The following is a 26,118-nucleotide window of genomic DNA, read 5'->3' as shown; positions in this document are numbered from 1 at the left end:
AGGTAAAGATAACAACAACTCAGTAAAGAGCACCCTTCTTTCTGATTTACTATTTAATGACTGCCCCATCTGGTGCTAGGAGGTGTTGTGGTACTTGTCCCATTTCAGATGTGATGCAACTAAAACCCTAAGTGTGTGTTCATTGAAAGCGTTCATGACACCGTCTGCAAGAGCAAGAACGTTAGCTTCAGAATTACACCCAAACGTAAACCTGTATTAAAGTCTCTCTCTCTAAAACTCCCTCCATGGCTTCTTTCAGCTGATGATAATACAGTTGTTTTTCCAAAGTACAGTTTTTGAGTATTGCTGAGCTAGAATTCCTGTCATGTTCTACCCAAGACGTGGGAGATTTTTTTCTTATTGTCTCAGTGGCCTGTGTGTGTGTGTAATACAAAATATATGCAGACCAATATTTCCAAAAAAGAGTGCCCTGAAGTAAGCTCCTAAATTAGTGGCCTGATTTTAAAATATGCTCAATATCCAATTGTTTCCATTGAAAAGACCCATTTTACATGTCTTGGCTTCTCTCTCACTCTAAAAGAATCTGGAATCCTTCAAGATAGAAAATGTTATATAGCATATCAGTTAAGCTATAATTGCCTCACCTTCAACACTCATAATCAAAGACAAAAACACCACCCTCCCTTCTAATGTAAAAACTGTCCTACCTCGAATGTAGGCAAATGTAGCCAGAGAGCTGCTAACAATAGTTCCATCTTTCTTTGGACTTCTTGATCCTTTTGGGTCAAAGTTGACATCTGTGAAGTGAAAATGCAAGACTAATTTAGTCGGATTATGTTAGGTTGATGTAGTTACGAAATCATGATTTTCTTAAAAATAATTCTTGAACTATTTTTTTGTCTAACTGAACTTCTGACAAAAGCCATGGTATAAGTGCAAGGACTTTCCAAGCACTGGCTGAGCAGTTTCGCACACCAGTTGCTAAAGTTAGTGAGAAAATTATTGCCAGCTGGCAACCACTCATTGGCTTAGTTATAATTCACTATATAGTACAAGGATTGATTGGCAGGTAATTGTGCTTTTAGATGAAGTTTCCTTATTTCCAGTCTAACTTTAATAAATTACTAAATAAGAATGAAATCTGTTAAGATGTAAGATCTACTGCCATTCTTCCCAAGGGATTCAAGTGGTTGTAGGAGAAGCACAAGAGGACCATCAGTGAAAAAACAGGAAGCATTTTTGTTGCAAGCTGAACGTTCCTTATTAATATTTGTATTACTGAATGGCTTAAAGCCCAGGTCATGGACCTGGACCCCACTGTCCTTGAAGTCCTACCTGGTCTTGTATAAGTACATAGGTAATGTATAAGCAGCAGTTTGTTTATTTAGAGTGACTTTGGCTGTATGTACAACCACACTGCTTAGCTTGTTTGATCTGAAAATTCAGTTTCAGGCAAAAGTCTTCTCTGTGCTTTAGCACAGCTCCCATTTAAATCTGGAAAATTCAGCAGCTCTGAACTACACTTCACATTAGCGGGGTGAGTTCTGAGGAAGATAGAGAATTGTAGGCTCCTGGACACATTTACCAGGTGGTCATTAGGAGGCAGAAAGAGGTACTTAGCCATGTTAGTCTGAAGTCATGCTGAGGACCCTGATAAGCTAGGTAACCCCTCACTGACCACATCCATTCAGTTTCTAGTTTCCTTTGATAGGTGCATGAAAGACTCCTGGCTACAAGCTTACTGACATCACCTCTAAAACTTAAAGCCTTGTCTTGCAGTCCTTCCTCAAGACAATGTCCCATTGGTTTCTACAGGGGTTTGACCTAAGAAAGGGACTCCTGGATCTGGCCTACAATAGCTTATTAAATAGCAGGTCCTAGAGTCTGTCCCTGAATGGAGTTTTTATTTCAGACTCCCTGTGGACTCTCCTGTGGAGGATTCATTCTGTTAGTCACCATTTACACAACACCCGGCACAAAGTGCCAACTATATTAGCACATGATTTCATTACTTTTTACCTGCTCTTATCCTATCCTCTGCTGAGATCAATTTAGCTATTTCACTTAAAATAAATTATGATGATGATGCTAAATCAGGGGTGCTCAAGCCTGCACCCATGGGCCAGATCCCACCTGCAGACTGTGATCCAGGACAGGGGGCTCTTCAAGGGTCCAGAAACTTGGTGGATGAGGGAAGAAGTGGCAATTGATGCTGCCACCTCTTCTCTGCCACCAAGTTTCCAAGCCCTGTGGGCCAGATGACATGGCCCTGCATGCACACAGGTCGGTGATGCAGAGCCCAGTCCTGCAAGCTCCAGGGTTGGGGGTGGGCAGCAGGGCCTGATCCTGTACACTCCAAGGTGGGGGACAGGTAGTGGGGTCGAATCCTGCATGTGCCACACTGGAGCCTTGGAGGTTAGGCCCAATCCTGAACCTGTGAGGCTGGGACAAGTAAGTGCTAGGGCTAGGGTGGCAAGGCCCAATCCAGCACATGATGGGCTGAAGCTGAGGATGTGGGACTGATCCTACATGAGGCTGCAGCCATCATATGGTGTGTGGGACCAGGGCCTGATCCAGTAAATGACAGATTGGGCCCTGCCCCATTAGCAATGGACCAGGCTCATGGAGTGGATCTAGCCCACAGAGCCACTCTGCACCAGTCACATGGCCCAGGGAACAAAAAGATTGAGCACCACTGTGATAAACCACAGAACTTACCATATTTGCTATCTTTCTGATTCAGAGTAGGATTTAGATTAGCGACCATGGGATCAACTGCTGTAAGTATGATTTTAGGAACTAAAAAGAGGAAAGGAAAATTGCATAAATGACAATGTTAAGAATGTTCCATTGTCCCTAAATGTTACCTTAAACACACTGAAGGCACGACAAATGCTTTATAAACTATACCCCAAAATAATAATCAGATACATGATTGTTGTTGGTATCATTGTCATCGTCATTATGTTTGCTTTTTTGGTAGTGCCAAGGAGTGAACAGGAAAAAGAATGAGTCAGAATTGCAAGAAACATCAAATTGTGATGAGAACGTAATTTTTAACCCCAAGGTATTTAAAGTTCACCCATATGAGGTGCGTTAGTGACAGCGTGGTTGTTTTCACTTAAGGGATAGTGTGCTAGGCGGAAAGAGCTCCTAGCATAGGTGGTTTGAAACTCTTTTCTTTTCAATTAACTTTGTTCTCCTGCACTTTCTTTGGAAGCTTTCACGCTCTTCATGAAAGGATTAAAAAGAGCTAACAGAAAGCACACCGTGTACGTGGCCAGAGAGCACACATTCCATGTCAGATGAATGAGTCCTTCAGACATCCTGATCTTGGCGCCTGTTCTCTGTGCTGGATGAAGACAGACTGATGGATTTTCAGACTGATTTGGGGAAAAAAATAGAAGAAATTACAAGTATGGAGCTCACCTCTATCCCCCATACATACATTTGCCAATAAACAGTGTAAAAGAAGGCTGATGGGAAAAGAAAGGGAGACTGAGCTTGGGGGCTGAAAGCAGAGAGCTTCTCTGACAAATAAAAATAGCCCTTCTCACTGAATACAACCTCTCCTTGTGTTGGGGCTCAGAGTCCAGGTTGTTTCCTTTACTGTTAAAGGACTCTTCCTTCCTGTTAGCATTAAAAAACCCCACCAATATATAAAAGAGTGAGGTGAGTTCTGTGTTAGCTTGCATATCTGAATTTATTAGCAAGTTCTGATTTAGAATCTTTTTTGTTGACGTGCAAGTCGGGAAATGCACCGCTTGCTTTTCAGATCGCAAGCTGGATTTGCCAGGCTGGCAGGTATGAAAAAAGACTAATGTGTTTACTCGTGAGATAAGAAAATATGATCTAAAATATTGGAAAGGCATCAGACAAGGAATCCCATGGTGCTGTGTTTATAAATGAGAGCTAGTAAGATATTATCAAGATAACACTTATGTTCAAAAGGGCCAGAGGCCGTATGGTGTCTGTTACTAGAAAGGATGCATATGTTATTATGAGAAGATTATCACCACAAGGGATGCATCTCTAGGGAATAATTTGATATCTTTATTTTAGAGACTCAGCTGTTTCAAAAGAGGAGGTAGAAATCTATTAAATGGAATATATTTTGAGAGAGAAAGAGAGACTCAGCATTGCTCAGGGAAAAAAAAAGTAATGTTACATTTATATTTCAGAGATCAACCATTATGACCATATCAGTTATTTATCTTGAAATATTAAGATCTCTTGAGAGCAGTGTTTTCATGAAAGGGGGAGGTCTAAATATTCTGTAACATACTGGTCTGTGCTCTGGCATTCTCTGGGAGGAAATGAGAAAAGCTGGAACCCTTTATGCTACTCTATCTATGCTACTCTATCTGAGTGCCTAGGTGCCTTGTCTGGTGAAAATTATTTGGGTTTACTCCTTTCTGACAATCCCCACAAATATGAAGGGGATGAAGGCTCCCCGGGCCACCTTCAGCCACAAGGTATTTGATTGCTCCCTGGGGAGCCTTTTCTTTTTCTGGAATAAGCTACTCCCTTTGCTGCCAAATCTCATTTCTCCCTGTTAAGTGTGTGTAGGGAAAGTTTTGAAAGAAAATAATTTGTTAATCATTTGCTTCTGTATGGCCCCGATTCAGCAAAGCACACATACATTTGTCTAAGTCTGTTTTTATTCAGCACAGCAGGCTTCATTATCCACAGGTAGATAAATGCTACAGTGAATCAGGGTTTAGGAATTTGCGAACTGGTTGGGAATTGTAATGTCTATGCAAATGCAAGTCAGTGATTACTGAAGCAAAGAAGCCAGGAAAAGCCAGTTTCCTTGTCATTCTCTAAGTTCAGATCTACTCAACATCTGGCATCATGCCCCATGGCCCCCCACGGCTGTCCCTGGTTTAGTTCCCTGACTGCCGGTGAAAATGTGCTTTAGTCCACTTAGCTTGGGCCCACTGGAGAGGCTCCTGGTGCCAGACACTGCATCCTTGCTATGGAACTGTGCTGGCACAGTTGTCCCTGTAGAGCTACTGTGGCAGAGGCTCCATAATGCTGACAAGCCCTATTTATAGAAGCAGGTCTGCACCACTAAATCCTGTGCTCCATCAAAGTCCAGGGGTGTCAAACTCCTCACAGGCTAGACAAAGCATTTCTGGCTGCTGACCCCACCAGCATAGCGGCTCTGGCAGCATTAAGGGTTAAAACAGCCTGAACATATCCCACTTCTACAGAACTGCATCCCCAATGGGGATCCCTACAGGAGTAGTTTAATGTCAGGGTGAGTGGTGGCAGTGTTAACCCCCCCAGATGTTGGCGCTATCAGTGTTGTGGCTCTGGCAGCCACAAGGGTTATTTTCTCACTCTACATATGAATTTCTGGCCTTGTAGGTTGGATCTGGAGGTGAGTCCTCCAGACCATGAGCAAGTCCTCCAAACTTTGACCCCTGTTCAAGTTACTCTTCAGTAATACTAGTCATACTCTTGTTTGAAGTACAGTTCCAAAAAAACCAAAGGAGCTCATCCCGCTCCCACTGCTTAGCCAGCCCTGTTGCATGTCACTTCTAGAAATTGTTGATAGTTTCCTATCTCTTAATCTTGCCTATCTCTAAGGTCAGATCCCAAACTTCACTGGCTTTATGGCTAAGAGCTATGACATTTCCTGTTTTTGGAAAGCACTTTCCAACTCTCACCTTCTTACTCTTCTCAAATCTCTGCTGAGCTCAGACTGCTCTTGAGTATCTGAAACCCTTGTGAAGCCTTCAGCTAATCCTCTGCAGAAAACGGCTCTTTTCCATCTGCCCATGTCAGCACAAGTATTCCATTTCTTTCAAAAACCTTCTCTCTACATGTTTCCTTTCAGAAAGCCATTCTCATACCACCACTTCTTCCTTTTATTCCTAAAGTCATCTCACTGATATCTGAATCAGCACCAGCTCCTTCCTTCTTGAAAAACACCTTTTATATTCTTATGACTTCTTAGGGCTTGTGATGCAGTTTGTGAACTCCATGCAATATAGTATTGTCTAGGACCTCAGGTTACATTCAGACAGAGGTCCCTTTAATAAAAACTAAAAGCCTACTCTGCACATCTGAGGACTATACAGACAGCAAGCCAGGACACAACAGTCAGTCCAAGTTGAGAGGCCAAAGAAGAACACACTCTCCAAGTCACTCAGACTGTGGCTGGACAGCTCCCAGTGAACAGGCCTTGTAGACCTGTTCTGGAGGAGGTGATGTTCAAGGCTGGTCATGATCATCAAAAAGAAGAGGAATACTGGAGAGGTAAAGACAAAGGATTTTGGGCAACAGATAAAAATTAGCCCAGGGAATATGGCATTGAGTGGGGCAAACCTTCCAGGTCCCTTGTGATGCCTAGGGCCCTGGGCTGGGATTCAGTGGAAGCTCAAACCTGGGGCACTAAAGGGGAAAGGGGTGTTACAGGAACAGATAGCTGAGGCAATGCATGCACTGGGCAAAAAGCTGCAGAAACAAATGTGTATTTTACCAAAGAGAAGGTCCATAAACAGTGACTAAGTGGACTCAAAAAGGAAGGAGAGCCCATCTCCTTCTTTCAGGGCTCTAAAGTTTCATCTCCACAAAAATGAGTCTACTCAAACGTCTGAGTCCACAACTGCCTGGTGGGTTGGAAAGGCTTGGCTGCCTGTTACAGGAGGATGCATAATGCCAACTGAAGAATAAAACCTCCAACTGCTGACATGGTTAATTTTAATATAGGTTTATGAAGACATTTCTACTAATAATAGGCTTTATAAAATTCACATTTTTGCTTTGAGGCTGCCTCTTTCTTCATATGGTTTTGAATGTAGTAGACCATTTACAATTTAAACTAATGGATAGCATAATATTTCATCATGTGGTAAAGTCTGACCATAAGTGTATGTATTATTTGCATATTTTACTCTGTCTCCAAAATATGGCTTTTTCACTTGGCTTCTAAATGAAGTGGGATGAAGGGATCCCATATTCTTAGGTTTGGTCTGGGCAGAATTTTGTACAAGTGTAAACTGGTTGGATCTGGATGTTATATTACTGGGTAATACCGGAGGAAGCTTAGGGGTCCAAACACAGTCAGACCTGCAGGATGATGAGTTAATGGTAAACACCATGTAGTACATTTGAGTTCATCAGGTCTAAGAGTGAAAGAATTGCAAGGCTCCATCCTGAGACAAATGATAACTAATTGTGCTACGGTGTTGCAGAAAGACCAGCAAAAGTACTGCCAGGTGCCATACCCATGACAGACAGCACTCTCTCCTTCAGGAGGAGGAGGAAGGAGGTAAAATGAAAGTCTGAAACAAAATTAGAAATAGTCCTAAAGGCATTTTCTCTGCAATGAGGTCTCAGACCTTTGTGGCCTGCTCCTTGTCCTAAATAGTTCTGCAATCTTTTTTAACGAACCTACGGCTTAAGAAAGTGACCTGCTGGTAAATGTCACCATTCTTGTTACCAGTGCAGTGTGTACAGATTCACTTCCACTTGGCTGCAACAGGCAACTTGATTAATCAGTGCAGCAAACACCAACAAAATGAAATTGGATTGAATGCCATGATCTCAAATGTACTTAAAAATGTTTTTTCTTGCATCTGTCTGCCCTTGAATGCTCTTTTACCAAGAGGAGCCCCTACCGTGTGTGTGTGTGTGTGTGTGTGTGTGTGTGTGTGTGTGTGTGTGTGTGTGTGTGTGTGTGTGTGTGTGTGTGTGTGTGTGTAGAATTTCAGGAATTCCCAAACCTGTCCTTTCCCATGGTCACAGATGATCTGTAAAATAATTAGATCTGCAAATCACTTACTGATGCTTCAAATTGCACAATTTAGTGGTAGTTGGCAGAAAAAGTCCTTATAATATGCCAGCAACACAGAGGCATGTTATCTTCTACCCTATGTATCCTGGCAACGTCACTACACCAACAAATAGTAGCAGTAATGTCACCACATATGAGCCTCAATTCTACTGCCCTACCCAAGGTGTGTAGAATAAAGAGTAAAATGTGATTATTGATGTAATTAATTCATAAAAGGATCAAAGGATGTCATTGCTTAAGCTTTTTACTGTATGTATATTATGTGCATATCCTCTCTCAAATAAGATACACACCTTGGTTTGGGAAGGCAGAATGAAGGAAAAAAGATTTTTACAGAGTTTTGCCTGTCATGGCACCAGCTCAGCCAGGACTGAACCCGCTGGCCATAGGGAACGAGACAGAATCCCATCATGAGCATCACCCCCTTCCCTTGCTCTTTGGCCAATATAGCTACTGCCAATTCAGACACATCTCTGAGAGGGTTAACCCTGCAGCCTTAAATCCAGCAGGAAGAGGGGGAGTGACAGTGGTGACAGGACTCTACCCCTGTTCCACGTGACCAGAGCAGGGGTGTGAGTTCTGAGGAAATAGAGAATTGTAGTCGGGGTACCTGTACCAGGTAGTCACTAGGATACAGAAAGAAGTAGTTAGCCATGTTAGTTTGAAGTCAGTCAGAAGGCAGGTAGCCATTGACATACTGAGGTCCTCAATAATCCCTAAGCAACCTGGTCCTGAATACAGTCCCCTGCTGCCATTCCAATATTCCCCTGCCTCCATTCTGGCACAGAAATTACTTTGCTTTCCTAAGACACACAAAGGGGACCCTTTGATTCCTGGTCCACCCAAAGTTCAAAATCAACTGCCTGGCAGTGGCAGCAGCACTTCGGGTCACACCGTGCTAATGGAGGCACTTGACTTCATGGTTCATTATAATCTACCTGATCCCTTCTGCACTCTTCATTCCACAGGTGTTAATGACCCCTTCTTTTTAATGGTCCTGATGTTCCACCAATCAAGCTATCCTTTGTTCTGCAATTCTGCTGCACTATAGGATCACTCTTCTCTGCTCTTCAAATGCATAGTTTGTGTATCCAAAATAAGATCTAATCCCAGCTGTCACCTACTCTGGCACCTTTCTAAACCGAAAGCTCCAACAGAGGGAAAGCCCAAAAATCCAGTGTATGCCTATGGGGTTAATTCTGCATATTCCTCACGTGAAGAGAAGAAGCCCAGGTCAGCTCTCTCTTGCACACAGAGAACAGAGACTCAGGACTGCAGAGCCCCAGTGATATTGGCAAGAACTGGTGCCTCCTTCCCACCAACGGTTTACTTCCATCGGCTTCCCCTGTTATCCTTGCATCCTCCCTCACTCTTCAGGCCATGGAGAGAAGAGCTGGTGAGGAGGCGGGGGGAGAAGTTAATATTAGTTCCAGTCTCTGGAGTCTCTTGGAGAGAGGTCAAAGCAAAGCCCCACGAAAAACTTAATGGAAGCACATGAAGGGCATGGCATAGGTACACTGTACTGCATTGTGAAAGGGATTTAGACTTGACTGCACATCCTCTGTTTCATGGTAACTGCTCATGTGAATGCTCTTACCCCACGGTACGTGGAGGCTAAACTGCAGTAGTTTAGCCTTTGATGGGCATGTCTACATGTGACATTAGGGGGCAGTGGCAGTGCTTATGGCTCCGCAGTTTATTGCTTCTGGGAAGCTCCCAGGCACACGTCTGCATGTGTGCCTGGACCGCAGCACATTAAGCTAGGTCATAGTAGCCCTGGCTGGCAGGGAGTCTGGGGTGTCCCCTGCCAGCTCAGGGCTACTCTGACCAGGCTCAGTGTGCTGTGGAGGGGCTGGCTGGGGCACGAGGGTGCTTCAGTGTGGGGCTAGCTGGCAGGCAGCCCCTGCACTGAAGCACCCTCATGCCCCAGCCAGCTGGTCAGCACCTACACGTGCGTTGCTGTATAGGACTTGTATTTAAAAGTCCTATCCTGCTGCAGCTTTTATTAGTTTCATGTGCCCTAGCAGGGGTGCATGTGTAGATGCTGAAACATTTACTGCCTGGCTAATTAGGCAACTGCACAGTAAATGTGTCATGTAGATGTGCCTGATGAGAATTAAGTTACTGCAGCATACCTCCCACTTGCCACAAGACAAAAGGATACATGCAGGCAGTAACTTCAGAGTACCTGATGCATGATATTTTTAACCATCAACTTCATTCCTGTTAGGCACTGTCATTAATAAACCTTTATTTTTAAAAGAGAGAGAATCATAAAATTCTACGCACATGCAATTTAAGTATAGTAAACAATGATAAAGAATAGGGGGGCAAAACCTGTTTTCTTCTGTTTGAGAAATGGATTTCATGAAGTCTCAATCCTGCAAAAGGATAATTTCAGATTCTTACTGTTAATCAGGCTGTGTCCAGGAGAAAGGAAATCCCTTTGAAGAGCTGAAGGTCTGAGGTGTGCCCTGGTGGATAAGGTATCAGAACTGGTGCCTGTGTACAATGCTGTGATTGTTCTGAAGTGTTTTACAAGGGCTAACGCAATGCAATGGTGACTTGTTTGCAGTTAGCTTAGCCATAGGTGAATCATGTGGAATGCATTTGTCAAGATTATATTTTAGTGATTTAAATGTATGTCATGGTAAATCTCTAGCTATGTGATTGTAGCTGCATCTCTGGTATTAGTCCTGTAAGGGTGCATCTACAGAAGACACTAACTGCGCAGTAGCCTAATAACACTGTGCAGTAGCATGCTGGGCAAAAACTGTGCTAATACACTAGTGCACAGTAGTACAGGCAACCCCCATTTAATGATGTTTTGCTTAGCACTATTTTGCTATTAACACTTGTTTTACATTGATACCTGATTCCACTTAGCACTCAGTGAGTTTCGTTATAACGCTCACGGTCGCCATCTTGGTTCATCAAAAACTTTTGGTTTTGCTTAACACTATTCCGCTTACTGCTCAGTATTTCAGGAACCAATTAGGAGCGTTAAGCAGGGATTGCCTGTATTAGGCTACTGCGCAGTAAGCATCACTAAAAAGTCATGCGGTGGTGCTACTGCTCATAGTTTGAGTTACTGAGCATTCATGTAGCATTTGGTTAACCAAGCACTAATGTGACTACATCCTGCTTACCACCAAACAACTTCAAGGTAATCAAACTATTCCAACTTTTCTCCAAGCCTAACTGCAAATAAAATGAACTGTTCCAAACCGGAGATATTACCATACCTTCCACTCTCCTATGAAAGATAAACTTTTATTTCTACCCAGGAGAACTTTTACAATCTTTTTTCCTAGCCTGGTGAAAGACGTTTGTGTCCAAAAGCCTGCAATTAAATTTTATTTTTGCAAAAATCTAGTTGGTCTAATACCCAGTATCACCTCCACCACAAGTTTTGATTGCTTTTGCCTCTAGACCAATATGGCTACAACCTGGATACCAGTAATTACAGCACATTAATGAATGTAGACACACCCTAAATGTCATAGATTTTGCATATGCTAAGAACAAAGGTCAGATCTGAGGATCCAGTCCTGTGCATGTGCACACACATATGCATATGCAGTTCTATATTACAGTTATATTCTGCAACTAGAATGAAGTCTTCAGTGATCACATATTTGTTCTTACCACATGTGTAGTTGACGTTAAGGTATTTTTTCACTCCAGGAAGGCAGGGACTTCCAAAATCATTATGGTTGACCACAATCTTACACCTTTGCTTCCCATAACATCTTTTTGATAAAACATCTAAAGCTGTGTAAGACAAACAGTCTGAAAGGAAAAAACATATCCAGTGTTTATACATACATATACTTGTGTTCTCAAAGGCAATATTTACTACATGTGTATACATGGACCTGAACCTGCCATTGATACTCAGGCAGAACCCCTACTTGATTTCAGAAGATGTCTGACCTAAGTAGAATTTCTGAATTGCATCTTAAGACTTGTGTATGTGGAGCAATTGGTGCATGGTAAGCTAGTATGTAAATTAACAGCTCACTAGCTCCTCCATGCCAGCTCACCATGTAAACTCTAGCAATTAACACTAAGGATGAGGGTGAGGTTCTGGATGACTGGAAAAGGGCATAGTCCCCACCTTCAGGAAAGGGAAGGAGGAGGATCCAGAGGACTGCAGGCCAGTCAGCCTGACCTTTATACCTAGAAAGCTCATGGAGCAGGTTCTCAAGGAATTTGTTGTGATGCACCTAGAAGAAAACAAGGTGATCACCAGGAACGTCCAGCATGACTCAAGAGCAAGCCATGCCTGACCAACCTGATTTTTTTCTATTATAAGGAGACACAGGCTCTGTGGATTGGAGGAAGAACAGTGGATGTGATACACCTTGCCTTTAGCAAGGCTTTTCACACTATCCTCCACAACATTCTTATTAACAAGCTAATACAGACTAGACTATACTGTAAGGTAGATACATAGCTGGTTGGATCATTATGTTCAGTGAATAGTCATTTCAATGTTTAGTTGGGAGGAGGTATCAGATGGGGTCCCCCAGGGGTCTGCAACTAGAATCAAGTCTTTTCTGTTGAGCATGATGATCTAACCAGCTAAGTATCAATCTTACAGTACAATACGGTACCAAACAGCTCAGTACAGACTAATCACTAGAGAATTTTACTGCACTTCTCAAGCTGATTTTGCAACTTGTTCTGAACTCATGTTGCTACAGCCAGTACTGAAATACCTAGTTTAAAGGTGGCTTGGGTACATCTAAATTACACTGAAGTCACAGTACTCATTGCACTGTGGACATACCCTTAGGGTACCTTTGCATGAAGGATCAGAAAGGATTTGATCTGTAGCAAAAATAAGTCACATTTAAAAGAAAAGGGAGATTTAAGAAAACAGGGATTTACTGTTGAAATTCTTGACAAAGAAAACTCAAGTTTCAAGATTGGGCTGGAGCCAGAACAAATTTGTCATTGATCGATTTGATGCTCGCAGAAACGGATCACAGGTAAACATCTATGAATAAGTGATAGGCCTAAGATCACAATCAGGAGGTCCAGCATTATTACTATGGTGTATGTGAGGGGTAGTTGCTTTGTTTTTAGCAAATGACTTGTGGGTGACATTAAAATATACATTCCTTTGAAATCACTCCCAACTAGGCAAATAAACTGTTAATTCCCCAAACTCAAAGACTTTTGACATAAGTTGGTAGACCAAAATCTTTAGATTGGAAGGTATTCTGAAAATCTTACATGTTATGTCTATCACAGTGAACCTTCATCAACTCACAACTCCTTAAGAGAAGAGCTTTAATTAAAAGGACTTGGCTGTTTTAGACTCTCACCCTTTGGTGATCTTGGACCTTAAAAAACTAAGTAGATTGGGCTGGATATGTTTTGGACTCTTTAGGCAGAAAACAGAATTTATCCTGGTAAGTCTGAGGGGCACCAAGGAATCTTTTGTGGAGAAACTATCAGATGATCCTTGTATGAACAGTTCATGATCACAAGGCTGCTCTTGCTGCTCTTACAAGTTGAGTTTTGTTTTCTATAACCTCTCTTCCTCTGCAGTTAGTGTTACTGATATGTATTATGTTTTTTCATGAGGCTGAGTTTGCTGCTCTGCTTGTTTCTTGAAAATTCAATGATATCCTAATTACACATTTCATTTCAGGGCTGCTTTTTTTTTTTAACGTGTTGGTCCCTGTTGCTGTTCAAATTAATAGCTCCTTTTAGGCCACACCTCCAGTCAAACTTGGACTTGTCTTCCCTGAACCATTCTTGGCACGTTATACAGCCCTATAGGCTCTTGGCAGCCAAGGCTCTGGAGGAAATTCCAGATCTGCCTGGTATCATGGGTAGATGGACCCAGTCCAACTATTCATGCTAATTAATTGGCTTGTTTTCTTTTGCAGGACAATGTAGTTTCTCTGGACTTTACTTGGAAAGCATTACAACAAAAGAGAACTATTTGATTGCTACCTGTAGGCTATGCAATGTTTAGCTGCTAAACAGTTTGGTTCACAGGGGTTTACAGCTTCATGTCTAGGTTTTGTGTGTCCCTATCTTTCCAGTATTCCACTAGCCAGTAAAGATACTGGCTAAGCATGGGGTTCACTTAGGAGTAACTGTATGTTCTGAATATTAAGGATCACATTTTCAAGAATAGCTTCAACACATGACCCTGCAAGTTTGTACATATATATATTCCTTGAAACAGGCATGTCCATACTGCAGTTGTGGAAGTAACTGCAGCATAAGATGTTCAAAACAGTTTTCAGCTATGGAACTTTGGTCTGGTGTAACAGGGAGCCCCTGCCCCTGTTGATAGGGTGACCTGAATAGGTAGGAAACCAGGCAAGGCAACCAGTGCAGAGGCCCAGGTAGACTGAACCAGGGATGAAAAGGCCAGACAGCTAATGAAGCAATTGGCCCTAGCAGATAGAGGAAGAGGGTCCAATCAGATGACTGGAAAGAGGCTGAGCTAGGGGCCATAAGACCAGTCTCTGAGCAGGTAGACAGATGTCACAAGCAACACAAGGGAGCTGCAGATGAGATGGCTCTGATGAAAGGTAAGGCCTGTGGGGAACACTACCCCAAGGGAGGGAGACTATCTGTTATGAATCAGTTGGCTTGTGGTTTCTTTTTTGCTATCTCATTTTGGACTTGAAACTGGAGGGACTGGGTTGTGGCTATAAGGGCAGAGGAGACCATGAGCAGTAGGACTGCTTGAATGCAGTTCCCTGCAATAGGTACTTGAAGTCAGCCCCAAGCCAGAGGGGCAGAGGCTTACAAATGAATGTGGACACCCCCAGAAAAGGAGGGGGGTGCCATCAAGGCAAGGATGATATTCAGAAGGCTGAGGTCTTGAACAACAGACCAAGGCAGATGGTATGGTCAGAGAAAAAAGGGGCTAAGGCTGGGACAGCTGAAACCCCAACAAATCCTTGGAATCCTACATGAGCACACCTCCCTCCTCCCCTAGTTTAAAGGGGAAGTACCATAGAGAAAGCAAAGGTCCCAAGGTGGGGTTGGCCTGATCAAGTAGACCAGGACCAGTGAGAGTACATCCAGCCCCAAGGACTGTTTCCCCAACAACCAACAGGGTAACATCAAAGTCATGGCAGGCAAGAGACTGGAGATGAGGTTGGGCCAGGTAAAGACCGACAAGTGGGGTGGACCACAAGAGGGATGCAGTCTAGCTGCAGCAGCATGGTTTTTGATGTGGACTCTTTTTATGGTCTCAGCTCAGCAGGGTAGTTAAGCCAGTGCTTAACCTGAAGCCCATAAATAAGTACTTCCAAAAGCTTAATCACAGGCTTAAAACTAAGCTCATACTTATGCCTATTCTTGCAAAATGAAATGGTTTCATATCTTTAGGAAGTCTGAATGCTACTGTCTGAAATAAACTGCCTGTACAATGTGTCTGACTGACATGTCTGGAGCCTGCTAGAGTCCTCTATTGTACAAGGGCATGACAGAAGGCAGGAGTGTAACCTGACCTAAGAGAACCCTCTCAAGGGCCAGAAGACAGTTAACTTGTTGGGCCCCTCTCCTGAGATAGCCTGAGAGGTGCCAATTCTGTTGGTGGCTTTTGTGAAATAGATATTTACCCAGCTAGAGCAGGACTACAAGCCCTCACAAAGAAAGGTTTCTATTGCAGTAAAATATCAGACCTGACTCTAGCTATTTAATGGATTAAAATGTGTTGTTTCTGAAGGAAGGGCTCTTTCAGCTCCTAATTAGTTGTAGTCAGAAATGTTTAGGCATGCTAATTACACAGCACCCCGGTTGCCATAAATTGTGCAGGATTTAATGAGCAGCTATTCATCTTCTGTTTGCCTAAAGCTTCTCACATTTCAGATGGCTCCCGCTTCCCTACCACACAGAACCTACAATGCAATGAAATGACAAGAACTGGCTAAGTAGCCTCTTTAGTCAAGGCTGGGCTACAAGGTTCTGTCAGGCCTTCCCCCAAATAGTATTAATTTTGCATAGTAGCACCACACTGCTATACATGGAGCTGGTCTATGATACTGTGTGAATGTAATGAAACCCAAGAATAGACCTATTTTGCATGCAAAACATGTCTATGGGTGTGGAGGGCCTGGACGAGGGGATCCTAACCAGCTTCTTACTCTGGACCCCAGCTGCTTGTTGCTCTCTTCCCTGACCACTGGCTTACAGGACTGTCTGTTTTCAGGCTGTCTCTGCAATAAAAAGAATGAGGAGTTTGCTTTTTAAAATGATGGCAGAAATTTCACACTACTGAATGCGGATGGCTCATGCTTTATAGAGTCCACACAACACTGCTGGGAATGGGGATTGACAGCGGGTGGTAGGGGACTATGCCATTCTGGAGCACAAATTCAAAAAGAAAGACAATAATATGGTAATTTATTCAGGAACGTGATGCACAGGGACAAGCTTGTGCATCAGAAAAGGCTCAGCCATGTTGTTGATTCTAGTGAATATGTGGAACAGATTGTGTTCAGGAAATGTGTTTCTAATACCTTTCCAATTTCAGATCCAAATATGAGCAACCAGAGCAGTGCAATAGGCTACAGCGATTACTGATAGTTATAGCATGCCATTCCCTAGAGGTGAGTACAATACCTTATGCTACTGAAAGATTGCCCTGTCTCTGCAGAGCAACAGTCTATGTGCTTGTGCAGACAGCATCAGCCTTGCACAAGATTAATCCACTTTGGTCCTGTGCGCAAGCAGGTCTAAGTTAAGCTTCTAGCCTTTAGGGATTGGCAAAATTCTCAAACACAAGCTTCTCAACTGCTTACTGTTGCACTTTGGCAAATTCAGCACTCCCATGTAATAAAGATGGTTCAAAGGAATTTCTTATTTTGTTTTAAAATGGTATCCAGAATGCACTTTCAAATAGTTCAGAAATTTCGGCTTCCACTAAAAGTATCACAGTTGCTAGCCTTTATGATGGCAGAAGACACAGATTTTTAATTGTAGCAATGACTAGGCTGGAATTTGCAGACAATGTGACAATTGCTTTGCAAAATCTGAACTACCCTGTTTACCTCAATGAGTTGTTAATTTTGAAGTATAGTGGGACACTTTAAATATCACCAGTTTTAATCATTTTATTGCTGATCAACTTATCACTAACATGTGGCACTGCAGCAGGTATTTGGGGAGGGACAATGAAACGAGACATGTTTATGTTTAATGGGAACAAACAATTTCAAAACCCAACTGCTGCTTTTTTTCAATCTCAAAATCAGCACCTCTGGATGAAAGAGGGAGGGAAAGCGGTGATGCACCAAAAAGCCTCACCTGCTTTCTGTTGCCAAATTTATGTCTAACGCACCGGTTGGCATGCAGCAAAGGGTAGCCTGGTCATCTTCATACATGTGCTTTTCACCCCTCTGAGAGAAGGCTGCAACTCGAATGCAAAATCCAGCACTCAGGATCCAACACATGGTTCTGACCTATTAAACGCTAAATGTCTAACCCTCACCACCTTTCTAAAACCAAACCAGCCTCGAGAATAAATATCTATTCAACCTGATGGAAACAGACTTCCTGCCTTGGCTTGGTTTTCAATCTTTTTCTGGCCTATGTTCCTCAGCTAGCTCAGGAGGACAAGGAGGGGGAAACCCAGTCCTTTAAATTACAGTCACTGGAGATGGAAGGGATATGTTCAGTTGGGATACCACATAATCTTAATCCAGCATCTTTCTAATGCAAGCTTTAATATAGCAATGAAAGAGAATGAAGTTTTTGCCATTATAGTAACATTTAAACCCTTGGCTTACAGGAAGAGTTGTTAACCAGGTGCGCTCAGACTAGAAGAGCTGTGTGAGTCCTGACTTCATTAAATCCAGAGGGAGAACAGATTAAAGAGGAACTGGCTGGAAAACAAACAACAGGTAAGAGTGTGGATTGCATTTCCATCTGGATCAAAATTACACTCTTTTTCTCAGAGCAAATATACTGAAATCCATGTGTACCTGTATGCAAGTGATCTCTCATTGATTTCAAGCCACAGACAAACTGACTCTGTGCTTCAAAGGAAAGCCATCCTTCCTCCAAGCTGTATTTGTGTATTTAAAAGAAAAATCTACTATGTGAAAGGGATAGGTTAGGAAATCCCACAGTGAAGAACAGCACAGGAGCTGTACCCAGAAGCAGATATAATGTAGCCATCTCAGTGCAGTGCCAGGTGTATGCCAATAAGTGTGCTGTCTTTGCATGCAGGTAGGTGTATGCCCAGTGCCTCAGGTGGCTCCATTATATCTAATCCAGGGTGTAGCAGGCACAGAATAGGTATACTGTGTTTCTGCACTATGCTGTCTAGCTTGATCCTAAAAGAATGTGGACATGCCCAACCAAGCTTGCAAATAGCTCCTTATTTCTTCCTTTATTGCCAGCATAGAATGGAAGGAGAATCCCAAAATGGCTGTCACACTCTTTCTACCTTGTAGGAGTCTCATTAATCTCCCTCTGATCCTGGCACCACTTCATACCCTTTGTTTGCCTTTCTCATGACATTCACTGTAGGGGTGCAGCAGCTCCTGGCAGTCTCTGTACTGGCCCAGTGCTTTTTTGCTTGCTTTATGAGATGTGTTACACGAGTGTCTAGCATATGTAAAGAGATAATGGATGGCACTCAGGAGTAGGCACCACTGTTCTTGGATTTCATAGGCCAGTAAACCTGTGTATTCAAAACGTTATGTAGCTTGTCATGTAGCTGCTTAACAAGACATCCTTTTGAGCTTTCATCCTGCTGGACTTCACAAGATGATAAATATATCAATTGTCCCTTACTGACTTGTATTTAAATACATGTCTATGGATATACTAGATTCTGATTTCATCACAGTACACTGTGTTCAGGTTTTACAGTAACCAAGTGTATCTAATTAGCATGGGACTAATTACAGTTCTGCAAGCATATTCCAAAGATTGCCTGCAGTGACTTACAATTTTTACCTGACTTGGATGTATTTTTATCCCAGTGTAAAGATAGTTATGTGTAGAAATACCTCACAAATTAATCAGTGAATAAATGATTCTGGGCCAAATTCTTTCTTAAATGGGAGTTTTGTGTATGGATTTAACCTCAACAGGAATTGAACACGCACAACTTGGACTTCAGCGCTTTAGAAAATGCATGCGTCTGACCAGTGAGGAGCACCAAACCTCCCTTCAACTGCTTCATGTGTTAATTGGAGTAATTTACAATTTTAGGAGTGTTTGTTGACTTGAAGGTTCCTTGCACTCTCTATGGAAACTCTATTTTGGCACCATCCCTTTATTTTCTTTTGGTCAACAAATTCTCTCTTGCATTTGGTTCCCATTCACATGTTGCTAGGGATTTAAAAATAAAATGTGTGGGAAAAGACAATGACCTACACAAAACTGAGCAGCTATAAACTCCAGGTCTGGCTGAGCCATATTGGAGTAAGTTAAAAATACCTGGCACCACAAATTCTTCTCAGAAAAACTGTTCCATTATTAAACTGGGATCAACTAATTCCCACTTCTGTCACAATGGCTTTGATAACCTTTGTGCAAAAGGGCAGTCAGGTTCTATATATCTTTGTGCTATATTGTATAGCAGGGGTTTTCAAGCTTTTCTGGTTGGTGTATCCCTGGTGGCCAGTCAAGAAGCAGGGAATTCCCTGGCTAATCAATGAGGTAGGGGTGTCATCCACGTACATCTGCGAAACTGGAAGCCCCAGTGGGGAAACCGGAAGTGCCCCCCATTACATCACTGCCATGTACCCCTGGGGCTTCCCAAGTACCCCCAGGAGTACATGTGCCCCTGGCTGACAACCCTTGCTATATAGACACTAACTTCAGTGGGCAAGGAGTCAGGCTAAGGTTCAGAGGTTTGATATTCCAGTGCAGTTGCAATGGGAAATAATGCCTACTGTATCAAGGCCAACCTCTACCAAATTAGCATCTGGAAAAAACTTTTCCTGTGGACAAGCTATTCTATAACAACCTTCTGCAATGTTACTTGCACCTTCCTTTGAAGTAGTTGGTACCACCCAGTAAAGGAAGCAGCCTCCTGAACTAGAACAAATAGAGTATCTAAGAGAGGTAAATAAATGATTTTTTCAGTTCATTGTCCAAACTGGGAAAATATTTTCTATCCATCCTAAATTAAACTTTTTTTTTCTTGTGTTTGACTAATGGGAAAAAATGTATTTTGTATCAAACAAAAGCAAATGTTTTGCAAGGAAGGGCTAGATTTACAAGTGGAATTTGCCATCATTCCCAAAACTGAGTCAGTATTAGTATGCTAACGTTATACACAACAGCTTGGGGCCAGGGTTCACCTGGAACTTGGAAGAGTCAGGTTCAAATCTGATCTCTGCCTAATTCAAAGCTGGGACTTGAACATGGGTCCTCTACATCAAAGATGAGTGTCTTGCCATTGGACACTGTGGGGGTAGGACTGTGTCCTGCTGGAAGTGTTCCACTATGTATAAAATATTTAAATGTTCATTGGGCCAGAGGGACTATGTAAGAGTGACTCTCTATGGTCAGAGTGTGAGGCACTCCCCGGGAAGGCTTGGATATCGGGGTTCCAGTCCCACTTCCTTTTCTTCCACTGTTTTGACTGGCATCCTAAGTCCTCTTGTAAATGTAGCCAAAAGACACAAAGTTTCTGAAATGTCAAAATAAATTTTTTCAACATTTTTTTTCCCTTGACTAAAACTGTCCATCCAATTCAACCCATAGTCACAAGTATCCCCTGCTGCCCCAAGGCTGCACTCTTTTGACCAAGACATTCGACAGAGAGAAAATAAATCCATCAAGCTTTATCCAGTATTACAGTCCCTCCCTTAAGGACATAATAAACTAAGCTGCATCAGTGAGCAGGACTTCAAGCATTTCCATCACCCTGGTTAGGACCAGATCCTCAGAGTGCTTGCAGTGCTTGTTGAAGCTGAGTCTTAGGAGGCTGGAGCTGCTTCTAAGAAGCAGTGAATAATCACCATAGGGCCTGACCCTGTATGGTGCTAAGCATTTAGGGAACCCAGTCACCCAAAGGATCAGGGCCTTGCATTTTAAACTTGTATTTAGATACCAGAGAAGCACACACTTCACACACATTTTTAACTTTTGAAGTTTCCTGTACTTCAGCTGGGTTCCACCTGAACCAGAGCTCTGAACATTGGTCAATTGCTCTGATAAACTGTTTGCTGAAAAGGAAGAATGGAGACTACAGCAGTCTCTGTTCTTGTAACTAGTTACTTATCAACTATATTCTGTGCAGTTCAAGGTCAACAAAACCTAGCAAAGAATCTAATTAATTCAGTGCCGAGCACCACGGGTGCTTTGACCTAGTACTGAGCAACCGATTGAAAACCCTAGTCCCAACAGAACTGATGGGATTCTTGCCACAGATCTTGGAGAAGCCTGAAGGGGATTTCTTTCCTGGTGAAAAAATAATCAGTTTCTTATGTCTGCATTATGACACAAAGAAAGTGGCAATAAGGTTCAGCGGTATTATTTCATGGCAAGAGATGTATGCACAAACTTGCACAGGAATAACTACTGCTATGAACTGAAGCTGATTTAGTTTGGTACAAGCCCACATGTGGATGCTCTGATTCTGAAATAAAAGCAGTCAAAATTAGTTTAGCTAAACTGATTTTGTTACTGACTCTAGCCAAATTGACTTGGATTTTCAATAGTGTTTCTACAGCAAAGTGCCATTGATTTTGGTGAGGGACAGATGTGTAGGCACTGTTCAAAAATCTACCAGGCATCTATCATCTGCATCTGCAGGAACTTAATTACTTTAAAAAATCCATCCCTATGGAGTTTAAGTCTCACTAAAAGTTAATGGGTTTCTAAGTGCATAATTGCTTAGGCACACTTGAAAATTTAAACCTATTAAGCAACATCACACGTCCAGTAGGGAAAGAAGTTAACAAAGATACTTTCTGAAGTACATTCACTTATCTGCCACTTGTCGCTACAATACTTCAGTAACAGTGAAAATAGTAAGGTCTCATGGGGACTCCAGACTCTCTACCTCTTATATGGTATTTTTTTGCTTTGGAGGTTGGGGGTGAAAGAGGGGTTGGTTCATATAGCAGATGTCATACTGTTAATAATGGAGAAACATTATCTAGTTAGTAATATTCCAAAGTTTTCATCTGTGAGCTACAAATGAGCCAACACGGGTATTAAAGTAACTTTTGCAGGTGGATGACCTGCAAGAAATAAACATGGTGGCAACCTTTAGAGAGTGCTCACATACTCTATTTAGCTCTGTTTGGATTTTATACTGCACCCAGAACTGTGGTATCTGAGTGAGTTCATCATAAATTGTGCCTAGATATCTCTTTCACAATACAGGTGTGCCAGCTCCTAAAATGCCAGGTAAGCATGAAGGATTTCAGAAGATCAGGGACTTAGGCAGTCTGAAGCCCTGACCTGTCAATGTTCAGATTAGATAGTCCAAGCATATTGTTGTAACAGATACCCTGTTGGCTCAGTCCTTGCACCCCCTGAAGCAGTAGGATGAAAGGGAATGTTCTGTGTTTATTGCGTTGGGATTGACTAATGTCTCAAAAGTGTCTCAGATTGTCTGCATCTGAATTTCACAATAGTGAACAAACTATTGAGAAGGCCAGCACAAATGTTCCTCACTTGCATCCTCCAGCAGCCCTCCACATATGATGCTACAGAGGAACTTAAGTGGCACATCACTGTTGTACTCCCTTCTAAATATTGCGGCCTTTCACTCAAATGTCTTGGATGTCACCCTCTGAATCTTTCATAATTTCATAGTTGCTAGGGTCAGAAGGGACCCGAGCAGATCATCAAGTCCGACCCCCTGCCATGGGCAGGAAAGGATGCTGGGGTCAAACGACCCCAGCTAGGTGCATATCTAGCCTCCTTTTGAAGACCCCCAGGGTAGAGGCGAGCACCACTTCCCTTGGAAGTTGGTTCCAGCTCCTAGCCACCGTGACAGTGAAGTAGCGCCTCCTGATGTCTAGTTTGAATCTACTCTCAGTCAACTTATGGCAATTATTCCTTGTTACCCCCAGTAGTGCTTGGGGGAACAGGGACTCTCCCATTGCCTCCTGGTCCCCCCTGTCTAGTTTACAGATGGTCACCAGATCCCCTCTCAGCCTCCCCTTGTGGAGGCTGAACAGGTTCAGGTCCTTTGGCCTCTCCTCGTAGGGCCTGCCCTGCTGCCCCCTGATCATGCAAGTGGCCCTCCTCTGGACCCTCTCAATGCTGTCCATGGATTTTGTTTATAATACAAGCCTCCAGTGCTCCTATAGCTGCAGGTTATTAAGGTAACTAATGTTGAGGCAACAGTATTTTAAATTTAATTTATTTTCTGTCACATACCAGTTGAGACAGTGGGCTTGAAGTTACTGACTGGTGGTTATTTATTTGAGCAGTACTGGCAATATGCTGGAGTCCTATCATCTACTGAAAAGGGCTTTTCCCTGCCTCAAGGTGTTCACAGTCTAAGAACAAAAAGGGTCAGTACTAGTAATATTCAGACTTGCCCCATTGCAGTAGATGCTATACAAACACCGAGTGCACAACAGAGATGGAATCTGCCCCCAAAAGCTTATAATCTAAGCACAAGACGGGAGATGACAGATAGTGATAGACAGAAGCACAAGGGAATAAGATGAGTCATAGTATATTGGCTATGTGAAGTAAGGTAAGAACAAATAAGGTACCTTCACTCAAAGGTAAGTGAAGACAGAAAGCAAGTAAGAGATGATTTAATACTAGCAAACTGCCCATCAAGAATGATTGGGGGTGGGGGAAGAGGGCAGGTGGGGACAGAGGTCTAGATCTGGTCCCCTCTCTCCTCCCCCCAACCTTGGGCCAGGCCGCAGCAGCTCCCCCCACCACTTCAGGCACGCAGCCATCAGTCACGCCTGCTCCCCTCCCTTCCTTCCCTCTTCCCTGCTGCCTTCCCCTCTACTGGATCTTGTTTTGGAGGGGGGGGCTGGCCCCAGTCCCCTGCTGTTATGGTGGTGCTCCACCATGTGTGACGGGGTGAGGCCAACACCGAGCAGCCAGCACCCAGCGCCCCTGCTGCCTCCAAGTGAGGGGACCTCCCCTCCTCCAACCCCTCTGTCATGGCGGTGCCCCAGTCCCTGTTGCCCTCTGCCTACAAGGAGCCGAGGGGGTGAGGAGCTGAGGCCAGCCTCCACTCCGGCCCCTCAGTGCCCGCTGTCATGGCAGCACTCTACCATGCGTCTCTGTCTGTCCAGAGCACTCTGGCTGCCGAGGCAATCGGAGTGTAAATAAAACATTACGGATAGACAGACTAAGGATTTTATATTATTAGAATAAATTAACAAGGTTCTTGACAGAGAGTGGAATCAATTTTTTAAGCTATTGTTGAACACTTTATAAATGGCGAATGTCATAGCTCGTCTACACTTTTGATCTTTTATTTGCCCTTCATTATGGGGGATTTGTTTGTGTTTAAAAAAAACAAATTATTTTACAAGTATTTGTAAATTATGTGAAACAGATGCTTTTCTGAAGGACTCTATTCTGTCTGAAGTTCTCTTTTTCTAGAGATGCACCCATGGTTTCTTGAAAGAAACCGTGTCAAACCTACCAAACGGAGGGGCGTGGTCCGCTTCTGTAGAGCAGATGTCCTTCTCGTGAGCCAGCCTACCATATGTGGCAGAATAGATGTTAATGAACTTTGATTCGTGACAGTGGAGTTTCAGCTCTTGGTTTTCACATGCCGATTTGGTTTTATATTCAGCTATAACAGAAGGAAACAACAATGCTATCTTAAGAGACAGTTTACTTAGTTGGACTGTTAATGGCTAAAAGCATGACAAAACCCGCCCCACTCATACCAGCTCTACCCTTAATGAGTCATGGCACACCTACACGGGACACAACCAAGAGTAGACAGGAAATCCTGCAGAGTATTCCCTCCATTCAAGATCTCCTGTCCCCCTTTTAAAATTAATAAAAAGTAACTCCTTCCCCCATCTCTTCTCCCAGTGCAGCACCCTCAACTTTGATTCCTAATTGTTTTGCTGCCTTTACAATAATGTTCAGAGAGGTAAATCTCATCCCTTGTTGCCTTGCCGGTGGGCACTGTCACATTCTGCACTCATTTCAAATGTCTGCTTCAGTGCTCACTGCCTCAACCCTTTGCATCTCTGGGTGCCATAGCATATAGCTGTGCGATGGCACAAGGATGGTTCATTTGCTTAGGCTAAATGCTTCTCTCTGCAATAGCCCTTTAACTCTACTGAGGTCTGTGTTTTCACAGGTGTGATTTTGGCTTGGTCCATGCCTAAAAGCTTAGCTGGCATAACTGTGTAATTTGCGGGGGAGATATTGCATCCCCCCGCCTCCCCAACTGACAAACAATGCCAGCAAAAATGCTGACATAAATGCAGTTATACCAGCAAAAATGTCCTTTTGCAGGTATTGTTTATTCTAGTGGTTCTCAACCTTTCGTACCTTCCATACCACCTACTGATCGACATGGCAAAATAACTTCTGGCCTGAACAGGCAAAGATGCCTCCAACCCACCGAGCAGGGGAATAAGCCAAACTCAGAAGGCGGTACCCATGTACCCCCTTCCAGTGTTTAATATACCCCCAGGAGTATATGTACCACAGGTTGAGAAACACTGGCTTATTCCATTCATAAAATGCATTTAAGTTGGACAGGCCAAAGCAGTCTTTCACTGCAATAAGCTGCATCTCCTCTAGAGCAGTTCTCCCTAACTCTCTCCATTCGTACAGCATATACCAACAGCACTGAGCATAGACAAGCCTTGGATCAGCATTCAACCTATCCTGTTTAATTTCTTTTATGAGACGTGGCAGAATTAGGAAGGAGATGAGAAGGAGAAAAAGGAACCATTATTATTATTATCTGCCATGGTATTGACTAAAAGGGAGATGTTGATATGAAGTACTGAGCTGGGAATGGAGAGTTGGAAACTGTATCTATTGACAAGATAAATTTTGCTATCCTCCTTGAACTACAACAGAAATAATCAAAAACAGGTTTTCCAGGGACTCTTCTCCAGTTCCGTCCATTCTAGCTTTACAGCAATTACAGTTAGAGAGTGTCAATGAAAAATATTTTAAAATTTGACTCGCTGTTGATTTTGGGTACTTCTCCACATGCTGCTGCACAAGTGAAGAGCAAGACCAGAACAATAATTGTTGGGCCTGTGCAAATAGGGAAGTATTTGATTCAGAGGACAGTGATTCAATTTGGTGACTCAAATCACTGTCCCCATTCAATTCAGCCAAATCAGAATCGGCGATTCTGTGCTGATTCAGGCGGGGGAAGCTGTGGGAGAAGCCCCCATGGCTGACCTGCCAGGCCCCAGCCTAGT

The 26,118-nt window shown here is 43.0% G+C and overlaps 1 protein-coding gene across 1 annotated transcript in view; it reads right to left on the bottom strand.

Moving 5' to 3' along the window:
- EVA1C (eva-1 homolog C) overlaps positions 1-26,118 on the bottom strand; it is a 36,346-nt gene that overhangs the window by 2,631 nt on the left and 7,597 nt on the right. The window contains exons 3-6 of the mRNA XM_019528825.1: positions 24,357-24,509; positions 11,417-11,560; positions 2,680-2,760; positions 669-758 (exon numbers count right to left, since the gene is read on the bottom strand). Coding sequence (XP_019384370.1) covers positions 669-758; positions 2,680-2,760; positions 11,417-11,560; positions 24,357-24,509 — 468 coding nt within the window. The remainder of the gene's footprint in view (positions 1-668; positions 759-2,679; positions 2,761-11,416; positions 11,561-24,356; positions 24,510-26,118) is intronic.

This window comes from Crocodylus porosus, unplaced genomic scaffold (assembly GCF_001723895.1).
Source record: "Crocodylus porosus isolate Cpor-Errol unplaced genomic scaffold, CroPor_comp1, whole genome shotgun sequence".
Lineage (NCBI taxonomy): Eukaryota > Metazoa > Chordata > Crocodylia > Crocodylidae > Crocodylus > Crocodylus porosus.
Note: the sequence above shows the minus strand (reverse complement) of the source record. Positions and strands in the feature narration are given on the sequence as shown.